The sequence below is a fragment of the Lonchura striata genome, chromosome 3 (genome assembly GCF_050655825.1).
Source record: "Lonchura striata isolate lonStrDom1 chromosome 3, ASM5065582v1, whole genome shotgun sequence".
Taxonomy (NCBI): Eukaryota; Metazoa; Chordata; class Aves; order Passeriformes; family Estrildidae; genus Lonchura; species Lonchura striata.
In genome coordinates, this window is record NC_140705.1 from 64,369,453 (window position 1) to 64,387,561 (window position 18,109).

Below are 18,109 nucleotides of genomic sequence, written 5' to 3' on the forward strand. Positions count from 1 at the left end.
TCGATCCTTTATTTATATTGGAGTTTTACCTACCTACAATGATTTTTTTTTTTAAGGAGACATGTGAACAAGTTTAATGCAACTTGCTTCAATGTTAACTTTGTAAAGTTGAGGTGGGTTTAGCCTGGATGTGTTTGCAGGCCTGCAGAGAAAAACAAAGCTTGCTATTCAGTAGCAACTTGTTGCTGCTCGTGCAGGAGAAGTTAAACTAGTAAGAAAATAACCCTGTGATAAAACCAGTTCTGTTTGTGGTAGCAGCAACAAAAGCAAGTAGGGTAGTAGGAAAGACAAGACGACATAACGAGCAAACTATTAAATGTGTGCTGCTTGGAGAACTTGGTTTCCTGTGCTAGGGAGACTGGGGCATCATAAAAGCTCATCTGCTAAATGGAGTGAGGGTCTTGAACACACAGGATGGTGCATGGTGTCTCAGAATCTTAATCTGTCCACTTTGGTGTAAAAACTTCTCTTCAAAGGTGCTTATATTACATGCATTCTCACTGTGAGTATAGCCATGATAAACATATTTTTGAAACACATGAAAACAGTGATTAGTTATTTAAACACTTACATTAAAAGGGAAATAAAGGTAATTATTAAAGGCTTCAGCCTTAAAATGTTTTTGTTAAAAGTAATGTGAAATTTTGTTGAGCTGGTTGTAAGGTTGTTGCTGGCAATGTCAGATGGTTTCATAATCAGTAGTACAAAAAGGGAGTGTGAAATGAATAGCTGAAAAGCTGCTGTTCAGATCATGGATGAGACTGTGCCTGCTCACACATCAAGTACGAGGTGTGATGCTTCAGTAAGGTGACCAATAATATAATTACTATAGTGTGTGCATCTGTTTTTAACCCTTTTAAAATTTGAAATGGTTTTAAAATCGGCTAGTCTATATTGTTGACATTAAATATTTATGTGGGAATGCTGTGCTGCATCTGTTGCATCACAATAATTGTGAAGGAGCAGTTGTGTTTTTGGGCTTCATTTGTCTGGCTTAGGGATGTGTATGATTTGCTTGTCAATCTTGCACAGAAAGACTTTTTAGAATATACTGTACATGTGGCCTCTATCTCAACCTTCACATGATTTAGGCTTTAAATCCAGCCAATACTTGGTTATGGTGATGCCAATATGATGGTGGTGGCATCATGCCATGATGATGGTAGCAGCAAGTAGCAGAGTTGGTCATTGTGCCACAGTATTTTGAGAGGCACAGATGGAGTTTTTGAGATGGGTACCATGTGATTGCAGGCTAACTTCTGCACAGTGTTTGCTGGATTTGCTTACAAGGTTTCTGAGAGTTTTATTATCATATCTTAGTGGGTGGTGGCATTTGAAGAAGAAAAGAATGCAATCCTTCTGTCCAGTGGAGCTTTGGTAATTACTCCTCCGCACACTTGAGCTTAAATAACTGAGCCCAGTGTTTTCCATTTGACCTGGCAGAAGCCTGCAAAGTATTCACACAGAAAGATTGCTGAAAATTTCTTGAAAGCTAGTGAGGGTGTAAACATGTAATCTTTTGCTGGCTTGCAAAACTGAATTAGTTGCTGCTCCTCAGCTGCTTGCCACTGCCTAGCCCTCTTTTTGCCATCATCTCTGCTGATCATGGCTTGTGTGAGCTTTCCTTAGCTAGTGTGCAGCTGAGTGAGGTGCCTATTAACCCAGCTATTGCTCAGCCTTTTCAGACTGGGCTGCTTCCCAGTCTCTGCCTGGAACCTGGGCAGCTGGCTTGAGATAAATAGGTGCACATTCTGTCCCAAATAAAATGCACTATCATTTTCACTGCTGTTGGACTCTGCTTATGAGTGTGTGTTTAGCATTACTGTCAGAGAGGCTTGAGGCTTTTTGGTGCTTAGTTGTGTGGGTCTATTCTTCGTTTAGGTGACAGTTCAGTTGTGCCACATGCTTTGTCTCTTTTCCACACTCCTTCCCAAGTCCCCTGATACACAGAAGTGCTGTGCTAAACTGAAGAGCACTCCCTCTGAGAGCTTTAATTCTCACTTCTGTGGCCCTAAGAAAGCAGGCTGATGCTGCATTTTGCTCAGCTCTTTGTTCTTATGTTTCTCTTAGCTAGTTGGTAGTGCAGTGGGGTGGTTCTGTGTGATGGTTGTTCTGTAAACTGACCTCAGCCTCAGAGTAGTTTATTAATCTGTTATTTCACAGGTTCCAGTAGGTTCAGTATTTAACAAAGTACATGGTTTTACCTCATTCTTTTTCTTCTATGCTAACTGGGGAGGGAGGAGAGAAAGAAGGCCATTAATTTTAACTATAATTTTAATTATGTACTTCTAGTACCTGACAGTTGATGCAATGATGTTTTTTTAAATACAGTCTTTGTGGAATGTTATACCTACCAAAATGTCAGATTGTTGGATTATCTGTTGAAATATACTCTTTGACCTTGTTGCAGTCTTGATAACTTTAATCACACAATGATTTGCAATTTGTAGCTGTTAAAAGGATCAGTGGCAAAAGGTTGTGAATGCTGTGTAAGCTGTTAGCAGTGAGTGTAAATTTAACTATTGGGACAAATTAACAAGAGATAGATTAAATCTATATTGAGTTAACTATAAAATATATATTGAATTAATGAAATCTATATTGGGTATGTCTTGTGTGGGTTTTCCCCCTCTTTTTGGTAAAGGAGGTTTTCATGAAAGTAAAGGCTTATACAGTGGCAGCAGTGTAGGTAGTTCTAAGATGGTTTTCTGTAGTTTAGGAAATTTTGCATGTCACTCTGGCATCATGCAGAAGGACTTGTGTGATACCTGCCCTCATCAAGCTGGCTGCTCTAGGACTGTGGGCTGGGTGCTGTGTCACTGTGCTTAGTCCTGAACACCCAGGAAGTGCCTTCCTGCACTGAGCTGAGTAGATGTGTTTTGGGTTGATTTTTAGTTGTGGTTTATTTTTTTTCCCCTTTTTTGACTCTGATAACAGCAATGCTATTTCAGAAAGAAGGATACTTGCCTTGGGTCCTTGGCAGGAGAAATGTTTGTCCTCTGAGGAGTGGAGTGTTTAACTGGAGATGTTTGTGTTGGACCTGACCAAGGTCCACAGGGAACACTTAGGTTTAGCATGCCTCTAATACTGCCTTCTTACTGATTTTTAGCTCTCTGAACTAGGAAAAGACAGCCTATTTAACTTAGGAAGCTCTCTTCAATATTCTTGTTCAAGGAAGGAATAGTGAAACTTGGGGCTCCTAATGCAGACTTTCTGCAATCCTTCTTTTCCAGGTGAGCAAACCTTCCACCCTAGCATGATGACTGGGAAGTCTAAAGAACTTTGTTAAGAGTTCCTGCAGAAAGCAGGGCAGCTCTGCACAATGCTTTCCCTCTCTGTTTTTTTTTTTTTTTTTTTTTCCTTTTTTTTTTTCTTTTTTGTGGGAAAGCATGAATAGAATACGTTGTTGCAATCAGGAAGGGAAGTAGACTGTCTGGATGGAAGAAATTGATCACTTATTTTAACAAGACTGGTTATATGCATGCTTGTGACACTCAGTGTTGGTTTGGAAATAAATAGCTTCTTATAAATGGTACAGCTGAAGAGTTAGTGTCTTAGAGGGTGTTGTCTGATCATCCATGCATTGTTACAGGGTGTTAAAAAAAGGGAAACCAAACTTTCAAATCTTTGGAGCTGCAGTGTTGGTGCAACCCTGCTGACTGTGAATGTAGTCATTGGCCAGGGTGTGCCACTCTTGAAATGTGCCTATAATTATATTTAACTGTGATTATGTCCCTCTTTCTCCTCACCATGATAGAAGATAAGAGTTTTAGCTTTTAGGATGAGGGCTGTGGTTTTAGCCCTAGCTGGTAGAGTGAAGACCTGTAGACTTGGGCAAGTGGAGAGATGTGCTTGCTCCAGAGCTCCTCTTCCAGGCTTCCTGATATGTTTTCATTCCCCTCTTCCCAGCTGGAGGCAGACATCAATGCACAGCCTTATGGAGTCTAGATGGGGAAAGCTACTGGAGTTTGAAAAGAATCTATCAGAAGATACTTTGAGGAAAAAACCCTGTGGGGTTTACAAGGAAGCTTTGAGATGTTTATGTTCTTGGAGGTACAAACACTCATTTACAAAATGAGTTGCAGGAAGTGTACAAGTAAATTATTTGTATGCTTGCCTAAACCATTGCTTCCAAAGCTTTGGATTGTGTCCTGGCATAGAATTGTCCTAGACAGAGGAATGAGATGCTTTTTTGGAAGCCATGCCTTTTTCTGCAGCAGTCCCTAGTGATGTGGGGTATGCTGAGGGCAGTTGTCTGTCCTGGGTAGAGTTGCTTATCAGCAGCTCTTTCAGACTCTTGGCCACTGGCTTGAAGCTAGTCTGTTCCACTGCAGCAGGACAAGTGGTTTTGAAAACTCTGAACCACCAGGATTGCTTGTTGGTGGAGCTGGGGCAGATCAGGTGATGGCTCCTCTCCTGTGCTTGGACTTGCATGCTGTTACTCAAGGCTCAGTGCCTGGGCTTCAGCTGAAATGCACGTTACATCCCAGCATATGAGCACACAAATGTTGAACAGTGCATCTGTCATAGATTCATTAGGATTTGGTTTATAAAGGTACCTGTGAATGGGCAGGAACCTTGCTTTGGAAGATGTGCTCAGCATTTTAAATGACAAGCAAACTGCAGAAGGCTCCTACTTTTCCTGTGGACCTCCTATGAGTCACTCCTATGAGTTGCTGTAAACAGGTGGCCTGGGATGATTTGCAAAAAGCAAGTACTGTTTGGATGTGGCTGGATTTTACAGGTGTGATCATAATGTAAGCAACACTTTCCAAAGATTAATGTCCTCCATAGATTTCCCTAGTATTTACATTCAAAATATTCCCTTTTACAAAAGGAAAAGGGAAACTGTAAGAAGAACATCAAAAAATACCAAAATTATGGTGATTCTTGAAAGGCATTACAATTTATGTACAGTTGCTACTATTATTTCTTTTGCAGGATGAGTCAGTTATTTGTGGCAGCCAAAGACATGCAGTTTTATGAGACCCATGTGTCAAGTGCCTGAAGCGCTGTGTGCTGGAAAGGTTTGTGTTGGAGCTGCCTGTGAGAGCACTGAGAGAATATCTCTCTGTTATCTGTACTGCAGTGCTCCACTAGCCACCACACACGCTGTTCCTCTTCCACAGTAATGAGGGCATCTACTGTATTGATAATGTTCTTTTCAGTAGAAAGCTTTATGCTGACATGAACCTGGCTGTGTGAAACAAGGTTTCAATAGAAATGCTAAAAACTCATTGTTCTCATTTTGAATTTGCTGGTGTTGTGGGTTTCCTGGAAGTAAGGGATAAGCTAATAACTAGTTTCCATCAAAATGCAACAAGCATTTGAATCATTACTTTCTGTTTTAAGTTTCTGTTGCCCCTCCACCATCCTTCTTAGCATCTCCTTTGAAGCTCTTGTTTGCTTGCTGAAACAAGTATTGTGTGGCCTGCTAATTCAAATTGTGCGGCAGGCCAGCTAAAAAAGTTGTCAGGTTGTTGTGGTGAAATAAAACATCCTGAACAAAATTATGGGGTGGTAATCCCAGAGCATGAGAAGCTCTTAACCAGATGCTCATTATAGCAGTATTTTAAAGGGTAGAACTAGCCAGGTAACACAGGAACCTTGAGAAAGGCTGAGCTTCCCCTCTAGGAAAACGCTTGGCTCTCACCTTGGAGAAGGAAGGTGAAGGAGGAGCTCTGTACCTCCTTGTTCTGCTCCCATAAGAAGTCCCTTAGATTTGTTTTTTCCTCTGCCAAGAACCCAAGCCTTTCTCTATAGACTAGTTTGGAAAAGTGGAAGTTCAGAGCAGGGCTACTCAAGGCCTACTTGGAACACAGCTGGAAGGAGACAGGCTGTGAAAAAGAAGCCATTTTCCTCTTCTTAGAGTCAAGGCATTCAAAGCTCTTGGAAGGCTCCCAGAAGGCAAAGAAGAAATGGAAACCAATTTCATTATAGATTGTCTTACATACAGGGGAGTTTTAGAATTAAAGGATGTTGCCCTCTGGTCCCATTGTTGTTTGCCTCTGTGACCTTTAATTTTACTCTGAACCCTGTGCTGACTGTGTATATGCTGGGGCTGTGATAGAAAAGTGAACTTAAGTATTTATGAGCTCACTTTTAAATGAATGAATACAGTTATCTGAGTTTTTTCCCTTTTCCCCCCAACTCTAGGTGGTTTTTTGCTTTTCCATTCCCTGCTCTGTGAACTAAGATATAGTTAAGTCGTGCTTCACAGATAAAGTATGGAATTTAGACCTACTCTTCAACAAGGGCTGAATTGTCATCTGAGTTCCAGTCCTTCTGTAAACTATTACAGCAAGCTTGTCATGTGTTGAGTGTAGCATTGTTCTTTATGCTTTGTAATATATGGGCAAATATAAAAAGACGTGATTTCTAATTATTAGGCTTCTAGTTAGGCTTCCCTCTACTTCTGTCTTCCCACAGTAGTTTCAGCTGGTCTTTTCTATCATACATGATAAGAAGCCTAGGCAACCAGCCAGCTGCTCTGGAACTATAATAGGGCCAGTGGCATGTACAAAATTTGATTACTGCTGTCAACACCAGAGAGAATAGAAGAGAGCACGTACTCCAGTCAGAGAGCTACTAAATAAATGTTGAATTCAGTAGTAGTAGAAATAAGACCATCTTCCTCGTAATGAATGAAGTAGTTTATGGGTAGAGAGTATACTATTGAGCTCTGGAGTTAGGTTAAAATATTTTTTAAAAAGTCTTCCTTTGCAGCCTTCAAAGATTACTTTGACCAGAAATTTCTATTTCCCTTCTGTTTATCTGCTCTTGCAGCTAATGTATGGATTTCACACCCAATACTGCAGATATTCATAGAGACCATGGTTTCACTTTTAAAATTTAGCTTAAAAATATTCCTGCCATCCTAAAGGTAACTTATTTGCACATGGGTTCAGATATGAAACTATTTCATGCTAGTAATTCTATTTCTGTTTAGGCAAGAGATGTTTGTTTTTTTTAATTTAAACATAGTGTAACAACCCCCCACCTCCCCCTCCCCCCACCTTAAGTTAATAAATATTCTCAGTGTATATTCTTGTTGAAATGTTGGATTTTTGAGGTAAAACCTGCTGTTAGATAAAAGTGTTTTCTCTGATGTTCATGGCGCAGCTGCTGGTGGCAGGCAGAGCTTGAGGGCTGAGCTTCTCTGGAAGCTCTGGCGCATGAATGATTTACTCAGCTTTGCTAATACCTTCACATTGAATGCAGTTCAAGGGGTCGGTGGAATCAGAGTGGTGTTTCTCTAACTGCTCTCACTGACTGCAATCACTTCCTCCTTTGAGAATTGGTAAACCCAGAAATGTTGTCACAGACTAGCTGACTCGTGAAACTTGTGCTTATTCTTCAGTCTTGCCAAGTGTGGGTGGGCCTTGGAGCAGCAGGGACTAAGGTGAGGTAAGGTATTGGATATACAGGCGAGCATTCTTAGGGGATTCAGACCACTCTCATCTCAAAACTTGAAAAAAGGAGCATGTGGTGCTGTTGGTAAGACTTCTGGCATATGTGCAGGTCTGTGTGCTAATTCTCATCGTTTCCTTGGTGGAGATGGTCGCATCTTTGTTTTATGCTTGGGAAGTGCTTGGTGCACAGTAAGGTTTGTATTTGTATTTACAAAATACATACTTGTTTGTTTCTAAAATAGAAATTCTAACTTTAAAACTTTTATTGCCTTTCCACTTTGGTCTTGTTAGCATGGTTCACAGAAATGTTTGGCTACAAATGTCTGATTTAGCCCCCTGAATGTATGGTTGTCTTTATTCATGGAAACAAAACTCCTTTTGTGTGAGGCCTTTCAGCCTTCAACTTTGAGGAATTCTTGAATTCGGGGAAAAAACATCCAACCCACAAATTTAAGTAAGACCAACTTCTGGCCCACAAAAATTTAAAGAAAGATCTAATCTTGATTTCTTCCTCCTTCCCTTCTCTGAATAGTGTCTGGGGTGTAATACTGTCCTGACTGGATATCAATGAAGAGAGGAGAGCTGTATCAAGAACATTTGTCTTATAGCATGATACAATGAGACAGGCAGACAAATCAAACAGCCTCTATCTTTCTGGTTTTGAAACCAATTCTATGGTTTAGAACTCTTTTCTCTGGTTATAGTGCCTGTACTTGCGTGTTCTAGCTAATCTCTTCTTGCATTACTTTGTTGTGACTTTTGGAATTCTGTACAGTTCAGAATCCAAAAGTGTGGGATATGGAGTGTCTTGCATAACTACAGCATTTGGATTCTTCTTAATTTGGTTATAGAGATGGCAACAGGCTTTGGAAGACAGAGGGATTCAATTTGCTTTTTGTACTGGTGGTAAGCAAAATTTAAAGACCCACTTGAAAATAACTCAGATCTTATCATAGCCCTGCATTACCAACTTTTTGCTTTACTGTTCCTTGCTCTGTCTTGTTTGGAATTACTGCACAGTGGAGAGGGCATGCCTAATCAGAGTTTGTAATTTTCTACTTGTACAACTTCCTTTATGTGCTATAATCTTATGTTTAAATTTTCTTGTGCTTTTTTGAAAGGCCATTTAAAGATGTGGATGCTTACTTTGAAGAGTTGTTCTGGTTTTATGTTCTGTTGAATGTGTGAAAAAAGTGTTATAATGATACTGCAAACTTTTTACAGAATGAATGCTAAAAGTATTTAGGATATTTAAAATGAGTATGGTGCTTGACCAGAGTTTGATTTGAACAGAAAAGGAAAGTTACCATCAGCTTTCCTATTTTCAGTTTGTAGAATTTAACTTGCCTGTTCTCTGAAAGCTGGTGTCATCCTATTTTCATAAGGAGTAGCAAAGCAGCATATTTATCTGATTTTAAAGAGAAAAGAAATCTCAAGTAGCTGGACGCCTGTGACTTGCTAACGTGCAGCCTTTTTAAAGGTTTATTTCCTGACTGGTTTTGTCAGTCACTGTGTGGCTGAATGTGTCAAACCCTCAGAGGAAAACCAGTGCTTCCCTCCCCCTAGAATCCCAGCATGCAGTTCTTGCGTGGGTACTAGCGTGTACTTCCTCTGCATCTTCACTTTCCTGTTATTCAAAAACTGAGCTTGATCATGAGCGTTCAAACAGCCAAAAAAGTTGTATGGAAAAAGTACAAGGTTGCTGCACCTCGGCATACTGACCAGCAGACCTGTTATGCTCCGCTGGGTGAGTGCTTCCCTGTGTTCTGAAGGCTGTGGTAGATGAAAAGATCCAGGCATGTGGGTCTGCTTTTATCATCTACATTTGATGAGAGCTGCTTTTTTTAAATTTGCAAAAGTTTATTTACTCTAACAGAGCAGGTCGTGGAGGGCATGGCAGGAAACAGAGTGGGGAAAGGCTGTTTTCTGTGGTGCTGCTCCATTGAAAGCGTTGTGTGAGCTCTGGCTGCGTCACACCTACAGACACAAGATCCTCTTGGTAATTAATGCTTGTGTTGTGGGCTTCCCTTTCACCTACAACAGTGACTTGTTCATGGCAGAAATTTTAGCATCATTCTGTCTGCTTGAAAGTCTTAATGTCCCTAATTTTCTTAAACTATGCATTAAATTCTGGTGACTTCAGCATTTACTTGTTTTGAGTCTTTAAAGTTCTGCCTAGTGTGCCTTCTGGTACTTCTGAATGTAAACTTAGAGCAGGTCCTTGGCACCTCACAAGTTTTTCTTCTCATTTTAGTAGTATCTCAAAAGAGCCATATTTCCTGTAATTTGGAAAGAATGTTTTGTGGAGGGATGCTTTGAAAAAGAATAAACTTGGGATATTACTCTTTTGTCCTCGTTTTGGCATCTTTCATACCTATTCTGATTGAAATTTCATGGGTTGTCTCATCTGTTTTTTGACTGGGCCAAATAACACAGATTGGCAAGGAAATGACAATTTGATTATTCGTAGTACCTGTGAATATGCTATGTAGGTACAGTAATTGACAGATGAGAACTGTTAATTTTGTGAATTGGTGTCAGAACTTTGAGAAAGCAGAACCTGTTGATCAATAAAGAATTTGGTCCACTTGACTTTTAATGTGGGTTTTTTTACAAAGCTGGAATCTGAAGATAGGTTTTTAGAAAGAGAAACTACAATCCTCTGAAGTTGTATCAATGTAATGACTAAATTTAGAATAAAATGATGGGCTGGGACTCTGATTTCACATATGTTTGCTTCTAGAACAATGAGGTAGATTTGGATATATGCCAGTTTAGCTGAGAGCAGAAAGTTTTCCTTTGTAGCTCAGTCCAAACTTCCTTAAGAAACTGACAAAAATGTTAAGAAAACTCAGTAATGTGAGTGGAGTTTCTTTTGACTGACTCTGGAGAGCTGAGTAAATTATAGGTTAGAGAGATGTAGTGTTCTTCAAAATCTGCACGTATTCAGCCCTCAAATGTGAGACATCTGCAGTTGATCACTCTTGGAAGGTTAGCAGTAGGAGAAAATCAATCTGCTTCGTTTTTAACCTCAGCTGCTGTTCATGGAAGTTGTTTGTTCTGGCTTTGCGTGTACTGGTGTAGGTTTTTTTGGACTATTTCTTGGGGTTTTTTTCTTTCTTCTTTTTTTGTTGTATTTTTAGAAGAGCGTAAACTTGGACAGGAGTTATAACCAGCCATATAGTTAACTGATGAGCACTGCAGTTGTGAAACCTCTGAAATGTTCATCTGTGGGATAATAGGAAGGTCAATCTCTCTGCGGTTTTATATCTCAATCCTTCACATCTTTCTAACATGTAAGTGCACACACTTAATATTTGGTAATGTCTGTGTGTCTATGGATGATTTCTCTGGCACTTGCTCCAGGTGGCTAGGCTAAGGTGTGAACCTCCCAGGTGATAGCAGCTACATGCTTGCTCAGGTGCTTTATATGATTGAGCACAATGTTTACTGATTGTTTCTTAAAGCCTGTTTAAATCTGAGCTAAGCTCTCACTTCTTTTAAAATAACATAGATCATGGCCGGTAAATTGCAGTTATAGTTTTTCTTAATCAAGCAGCAAGATTTTTTTCAGGAAATTTATTCAATTATAATCTTTGTAACTGTTCATAAAGTGTAGCACTGTAGATTTGCTTTCCAAGAGAGTCATAGTCCCACATTTATTGTCATCTCACTTTTTTAAAAACTCTATATTTGGAGTCTGTGAGAGGTGTGGCTTTGGACACTTCTTAGTGTGTTGGAAATGCACACAGGAGGGAAAAACTCTGAAAAAAGCTAGAAGGTAAGAGGTGTGGAAAGGAAAATGAGGAAAAAACCTGAAGGTAAAATAAGTCGTGGGGGTGTGTGTGTGCACTATGATGGAGAGGCCATTTCTGAGAGGACAGGATTTTTAATGATGCAGTACTGGAAATACTCAGGGAAAAAAGGGGTGGAGAAGTTGGAAGGGGTGTGTATGTAATTGTTTCTTCATGTCCTTTGCTTTTCACAGAAATCTAGAATACAAAAAAAAGGGACACTTTTCAGTCAGCAGAGGTGTGGCTTTGGCTTTTTTGGTTGTGTGCTTGCTGTGGGAATTGGCAGGGACTGGAGGAAAGGAGGTTGAAGCTCATACCTGATAAAGTATCTGATAGTAAATGAATTAGTTTGGGTGAAACCAAAGTGGATAAGACTAACTTCTGTTCTCTGAAGCCTGGAGAGCACACTAAGTTTTGTCAAAGATTGATTTATGGCCTAAAACATACTAAATAACTTAGCTCATCTGGTGCCCATCTTTATAACAGTCTATTCTCTCTTAATAACCTCTTAAACTCTCTAGCTTGTGACAGGCACTGGGAGTGTGGTAGCATTGGTAGGCTACTGGAACCAAAGCTTACTCTTTATATAAGAGGAGAAAAAAGAAGGGATCTTGTACTTTCTTTTGTCTGTTCAAACAAAAAGGCTTTCTTCATTGCTGTTCTATACTAAGGGAGATAATGTGTGTTCTTCTAGTAAAATTTCTGAAACTATTGCAGGAAAATGATTGGGCTATTTTGTGTTGACATATACACACTTTACTGTTGTGGCACTATTTGATGTGATTATTTAATAAAATGGGGCTTTTTTTTTTGCCTCAATTGCCTAATTACCCAGATGGAAATCACACTGTCATTGCAGGGAAGGCTACTTAACCAATGTTACAGAGGCAGAAAAAGATGCTGGTTCTATGAGACTTTCTCAAAGGGGTTGCTTTGTAGAACTTTTTCTGTAAAATGTCAACTCCTGAGGCCAGTAAAGCACTCTGCAGTAATTGAATAATCTATGTTAGCATCTTCGCATTATGTGACTAGATATTGTTTTGTTATTTTATTCATACCTTTGTCAACAGAAGCAAGAGATCAATTTACATTTTGTTGTGTGAATTAGTTGTGCAGTCACCATCCCAGTGATTGAAATGAGTGTTAGTTTTCAATAGCAGTAGAAGGCATTGGCAATTATTGAGGTATTTTGCAAACAGATATATGGTTTGAGAGCATATGTTCTGAAACTCTGCATTTAACTTCTGTTACCATTTCTGTCTCTGGAAATCTCAGAAGGGTTAGCTATAAACAATAAGCTTGCTTTCAGGTAGGAAGGTGTTTGTGTTCCCACAATATATATGTGTGTTGATAGCAGGTCAAAACTGAGACCACACACAAGCTGTTACAATAGTCAAACTAATATTTATGGTGTTGTTCATATTACTGTAAACTCTGATCTTGTTAATTGTTTAGTAGAACTGTGTTGGACCTCAAATATCTTCGATTTCAAACAACTCTAGCTTTTAAACACTTGAAAATGATATATTTCCTTTTTGGCAGCAGGTGAAGTATGTGTTGTGAAATACAGCATGGTTGTAAATAGCAACAGGTTTACACAGTAATTACATCACGTTGCCTTTTGGGTCTTCAAGGGATCTTATTTTCAAGATCTGAAGGACTTAAAAACACCTCTTCTTATGTGTATTAAACTGTTAAATGCGCATAGGTACTGAAAAAGTGGAAGATATTTTCTGTTGTCCTGTAGTAGAGTCCCTTTTTTAAGCTGCAGCGGGGGAGTGTTTCGCTGCTGGCCGCAGCCCGTGTCCCTGTGCAGGGCGTGGGACAGAGCGGTGCCCGTGACTCGGCTCTGTCATGCGGAGAAACCGCGTTCCCGGACCGGGAATTGCCTGCCGCTGGTTCACTTTAATGTTCTCAGTGAAATGCTGCGACCCTTAACTCGAGGGCTCCATCTGCTTCCTGCCCTGGTCCCTGATGAATAGGGCAGGAATTGGCAGCAGTGTGGTCAGCTATGTGACCTCATTTGTCTGGCGTCTGGGTGGAGCGCGCCCTGATCTTCGCTAGGCGAGCAGCTGAGAAAGCGAATTGCGGTAATTCCCTGGCTGATCCTTCCCGCGGCTGAAACCCGCGCTTGTGCTGCAGGGCAAGGAGATGCCTTCACTCGGACACTTGTTACGTGCGGAGATGAATCTCTGCTGAAGCGTTCAGAAAAGCAGCAAATGGTTCGCGGGTTCTCTCAGAAATCGGGAAACGTGCTGTCCGAGTTCTGTTGTGACAGTCAACAGCTTTGTCCTTGTGTCTGCCCGAATCAAAGCTGTCACACAAGTGTGCACTGGCAGCCCTCGCTAATAATTGACAGTCAACAGAGCATTCCGGATCCTTTGTGCAGGGGGAAGCAGAGTGGTTGTATCTGCCTTGCTGATTTTCACTACAGTGTGGATTTTGTACTGTGGTTATGACATATCTCCTCTTTATTGAGGTAGTGTTGCTCAGGGTTAACTGTCCTGGGTCTGATTAACTGCAAATTAAGGCCTGTGATATGATATGCCAACTTGGAGTGCATAGGTCCTATCCCTGCCCATTCCCTCTTGTGCTGGTGACTGGTCCTAGCCCAGTGCTTTTGCGAGGTTGCCCTGAGCTGTCCCCCAACACCACGGCCTCAGGACTGCTTGCCCTGGATTGAAAAAAAGCATCCTGCTTGGCTTCATGACCTGCTGATATCTAACCTTTAATACTGTTTCTCTCAGCTATACTATTTACCCTGATAAAATTGTACAGCTCAATCATTTTAAGCTTCAGATTATTTTAAAAGGTTCTTAGCTGGTTTAATACCCTGTAATGCAAAATATTTTTAAAGCAATTCGTAAAACATTCTGTGCAGACCATTGAAATTTACTTCTGCTCCTAGCTCAGATATAGTAAAATCAATATTTACTTGGCTTGTGTGACCGGAGTTGCCTTATACACAAGGAAAACATTTCCACTGCTGCTATTAAGGTAGCAAAAGATAGTAAAGGTGTTGCTTCCTGAAAGCAGAATAGTAGATCCCCTCTAAAGCTACTTTTCCCCCTCCTATAGGCCTTATACAGATTCTTTTGCCAATTTTTTCAGGCACACCCCTTTCTAAAATGTTAGTTGCCATTTCTCCACATTTAATGAAGAAAGCAAATTAATATGATCTGTTTAGTTGCTGCAAATAATTGTAAGCTTGGAGTTGAATATTTGAATGCTAATCTATTATTAAATAGCATCCAGTTTGTTTTTCTGATTTTCTGTAACATAGGTTTTGCATTGTATTTTTTTTTTTTTACCAAACAGTTTGTTACTAATTCTTGTTGTGGTTTTCCTTTCAGTGAATAAGTTTTAAGCTGTAGTTTGCTGATGACAATTTGAGATGGAAGGATACTGGGATTCTTAGCCTTGTGTACAAGAAAGCCATAAAACTCTGTCACCTGATGTCTTGCCATCATTTCCATATCTGTTGCCATAAAATCTCATGCAAGCATTCCTTATCTTATCTGCAAGCAGTAACTGCAGTAGCTTGGAAAAAAGTTCCAAGTGTGGGTTCCACAGATAACTTTCCTGTGGGAACATGCCTCAACCTTTTGTTTAGTAGTCTTGAATGCAGGTAGAGTCTCTCACAATGTTAAGGCTCATTTCTCATTATTAAAAGTGAGAGAAAATTTAGTTGGTGAACTTTAGTATCAAATGATGGTGTACTGATGCTGTACTTTGCTATATTAAGCAAGCAGTAAATGTGCTGTACAGTTAAATGGAAGCAAATATTTTATCCTTTCAGTTTTTGATCTGAATTAAACCAATCACAGTATGCTGCTTGTTGATTTTAATTGATTTTGATGCAGTTTCATTCCTGCCTCTAGTATAATTGTGGTATATTCTTCAAAATAATCAAACTGTCGGTTATTCCCACTTCAGTGCACAGTACCAGCCTTCTGTTGGAGGTGCTTTTTGGTTTAAGTAATTTATCTGCCTGTCACTAAGGGGGGGGGGAAATTGCTTATTTTAATGAAATTTTTTTTAGGTTTGTATCTGAAAGAGAAACCGAAGTATTCCTGATAATGCAAGATGCTAACTTTCCAAGCTGTTTTATTTCACAATGTATTAATATCAGAAAACAATGCTATTTAACTCATTATTAGAATCAAATGGTTTGAGTTATAGTGAGCAATACGATAAAAGACATTATAGAATATAGAGCATTCACCTTGCTTCTCTTTTTTTTTTTTTTAATGTGTTTGGTGGCTTGTTTGGGCTTTTTGGTGTCTTCTATTTTTTTTTTTTTTTTTTTTTTTAAGTAATAAAAACAACTCTAAGAGTTTGTCCTCAGGAGTTGAGCTCAAATTATTTTATGGCCAGGTGAAGTAGTTTGCTGTCTTATTGGACTTCTTTGAGCTAAAGGGAAGATTTTTCTGCATAAATTGCAATAAGTGTGCCTTCTTGCAGTTATTATTGTCTTTGACTCTGCATAACAACTTGCTGTTCAGCCCCTGTGGTGGGTTGACTTTGAATACTCACCCAACTACACCTTCACTCTCCTCTCAATTAGACAGGGGGAGAAAAATAAGACTGAAGGCTCATGGGTTGAAATAGGAGTAGGGATATCACTTGTCAGTTTGAACTATGGGCGAAACAGACTTGATTGGGGGGACTTCTTTTTTAACTTACTGACAATTAGTATAGGACTGAGTGAAACAAGAAGGAAAAAGAAAAACATCTTTTACCTCCCTGTCTCTATTCTTCCCAGACTCAACTTCACTCTTTAATTCCCAAATCCTTGCCACCCTCCCACAATGGGAATGAAAAAGTCTGCTTATTTAAATTCTTTAAATTCTCTTTTCAGCTGGAATGTTTTTGAGAGAAAAGCTGGAATTTCTTAGCAGACACGTGCAGACAACTCTCAGCAAGAGTATGAGCTTAAAAACCCTATAGTCCAAAAATTTTCAGATAGTAAAAATGGACTCTTGGTCTGAAACAAACTTAAATATATCTGAAAATAATTCAAACTTTGGTTTAGCAAATATGTTAATGCTTGTGGGAGCAGGGTTTGGCTGGCAGTGTGTCCTTGTGCCTTTCTTTATCATGTGTGACTCTCAAACTTACACAAATGAAACCCGTATTTGAGGCATGCAGATTTGCTTTGAGTGCTTGCAGCATCTTGGAAATAGTCCTGGCCAGCTGCTGAGGTGTTCTGCTGCTCGCAGTGCTCTCCTGCTTGTGATGGCATAACTGAAGGAGCCTGCAGGAGCAGTGAGGCTGGCTCACAGCCAGCATCAGCAGGAGCAGGGGATGTTTGTTAGCCCTTTTGCTGAAGTCCTGGCATGGCGTTCCTTATTCCTGCATGCTTCCCTGTCTCCAGTTCTCTCTGCATACTTGGTAGCTGTCAGCCTCCAGAGGGATAGAGAATGAGTCGGAACTCAGTGACAACGTATATATTCTGTCAGCCTTGTCCTGCTCATTGTCCTTGAACATTATACACAGCAGAGTAATATCAGGTAAATAATTACCTACTCTTTTGACAGTATGAATGTGCTCTTTTTCTGTGAGATGGGAGACTGCTGGACTCATAAAAAAAATTACTCTAGCCATTAAATGTAACACCCCACAAAAAACAGCCTGCTAAATCCAAACAGAACCAAACAGATCTGTGTATACAAATTATCAGCATCTGAAGGAATTAGGAAAAATAAATGGTCTTCATCAGTTCAGTAGTTTAGCATGCAGTCCTGCCAGGGCCATTGCTTCTTGATCAATTCCAAATTGGATGTGACACTATAAATATATCTCTAGCCATCTTATTTTTCATAGTGCAGTCTCAGGGAGCAGAGCAAAATTTATGCTAGAGTTGGTAGAAGTTCCTGTAAAATGGCTCAACCAGCAACAGGTCTTGTGGAAATGTGCTACTGGCTTAGCACGAGCTCTTGAAGACTTTTGAGGCAAATAGATAACATCTGATTCTCTTGTTTTATTATTGACTGCTTTGCAGTAGAAGAGTGCTTTCCCATGTCTAATAAATGAAGGAAGCTTTTTTCTTGTTTCTGTCTTTGCATATTCTATCTCCTGTTGTGTTCTTATGCCAGTATAAGTGAGTTTTTGAGCCTTCACCTTTGCAAGAAACAAACCAAAAGTGCAGTTAAGAGCAGTTAAGAAAGTAAAAGTTCCAAACCAGTATCTTGTGTTGACAAAGAAACTTTTTTTTGGGAAATCTCCCTGATATAGGTAAGTGACACAATGTGTGTTTTTAACTTCGCACAATTACGATTTTGCTGCTGCTGTGGTGTTTTTTTGTGTAACCTTCAGCTTTTCTCCTTTTGTTATACTTAAGCACCTCTTTAAAGTTATTTGATAGACATTTTCCATTTCTCAGGCTTGTTTTATATTTCCTGATCTCCTTATAATGTGACACTTCTGCATTTGTGCCTTAACTCATCAGGTTTTGTCTTAACTGATACCTACTTTCTGTCTGCATCTTCCTCCTCCCCACATTCTTTTCTGCTGTCCTGTGGTTTGGAGACTGATGTGATCCAGATGAAGAACTTGGGTCATAATTGATAAAATAAATACAAACATGCATGTTTCATCCTTGGGAATTTTTAGTCTTTCCTAATTCTTCCTTCTCTCCCAAGAATGAGTATCCTTATGTACTGTTTTCTTGCATGGCCTCTTCTAATATGCTAAAATTAGAGCAAGAAAGGTAGAAATTCAAGCTTTCTTGAAGATTGCTATGTTTTTTTTCCTGTAATGTTCATGTCTAAGAGGTACAGTTATTACAACTGGAGCAGCTGGAGTTCTGTGTCATCTTCTAATGCTCCCTTACTGAGCCGAAATTTCATTCTGCTTTTGAAGGATTAGTTTGGTAGTCAGTATTAATTGCTTTTCCTTTTT

General features: G+C 39.7%; 1 protein-coding gene across 10 annotated transcripts in view; it reads left to right on the top strand.

Moving 5' to 3' along the window:
- Nucleotides 1-18,109, top strand: part of UTRN (utrophin) — a 340,627-nt gene that overhangs the window by 25,638 nt on the left and 296,880 nt on the right. For 4 of the 10 annotated variants that reach the window (XM_077782132.2, XM_085575350.1, XM_085575349.1 and 1 more), the window contains exon 1: nt 8,980-9,159. The exons of 3 other annotated variants lie outside the window; for them this stretch is intronic. In XM_077782132.2, coding sequence (XP_077638258.1) covers nt 9,066-9,159 — 94 coding nt within the window. In that variant the 5' untranslated portion in view covers nt 8,980-9,065. Of the gene's footprint in view, nt 1-8,979; nt 9,160-10,523; nt 10,709-18,109 lie in introns of those variants that run through there. 3 more of the 10 variants (XM_085575356.1, XM_085575358.1, XM_085575355.1) reach the window with 2 other exon arrangements.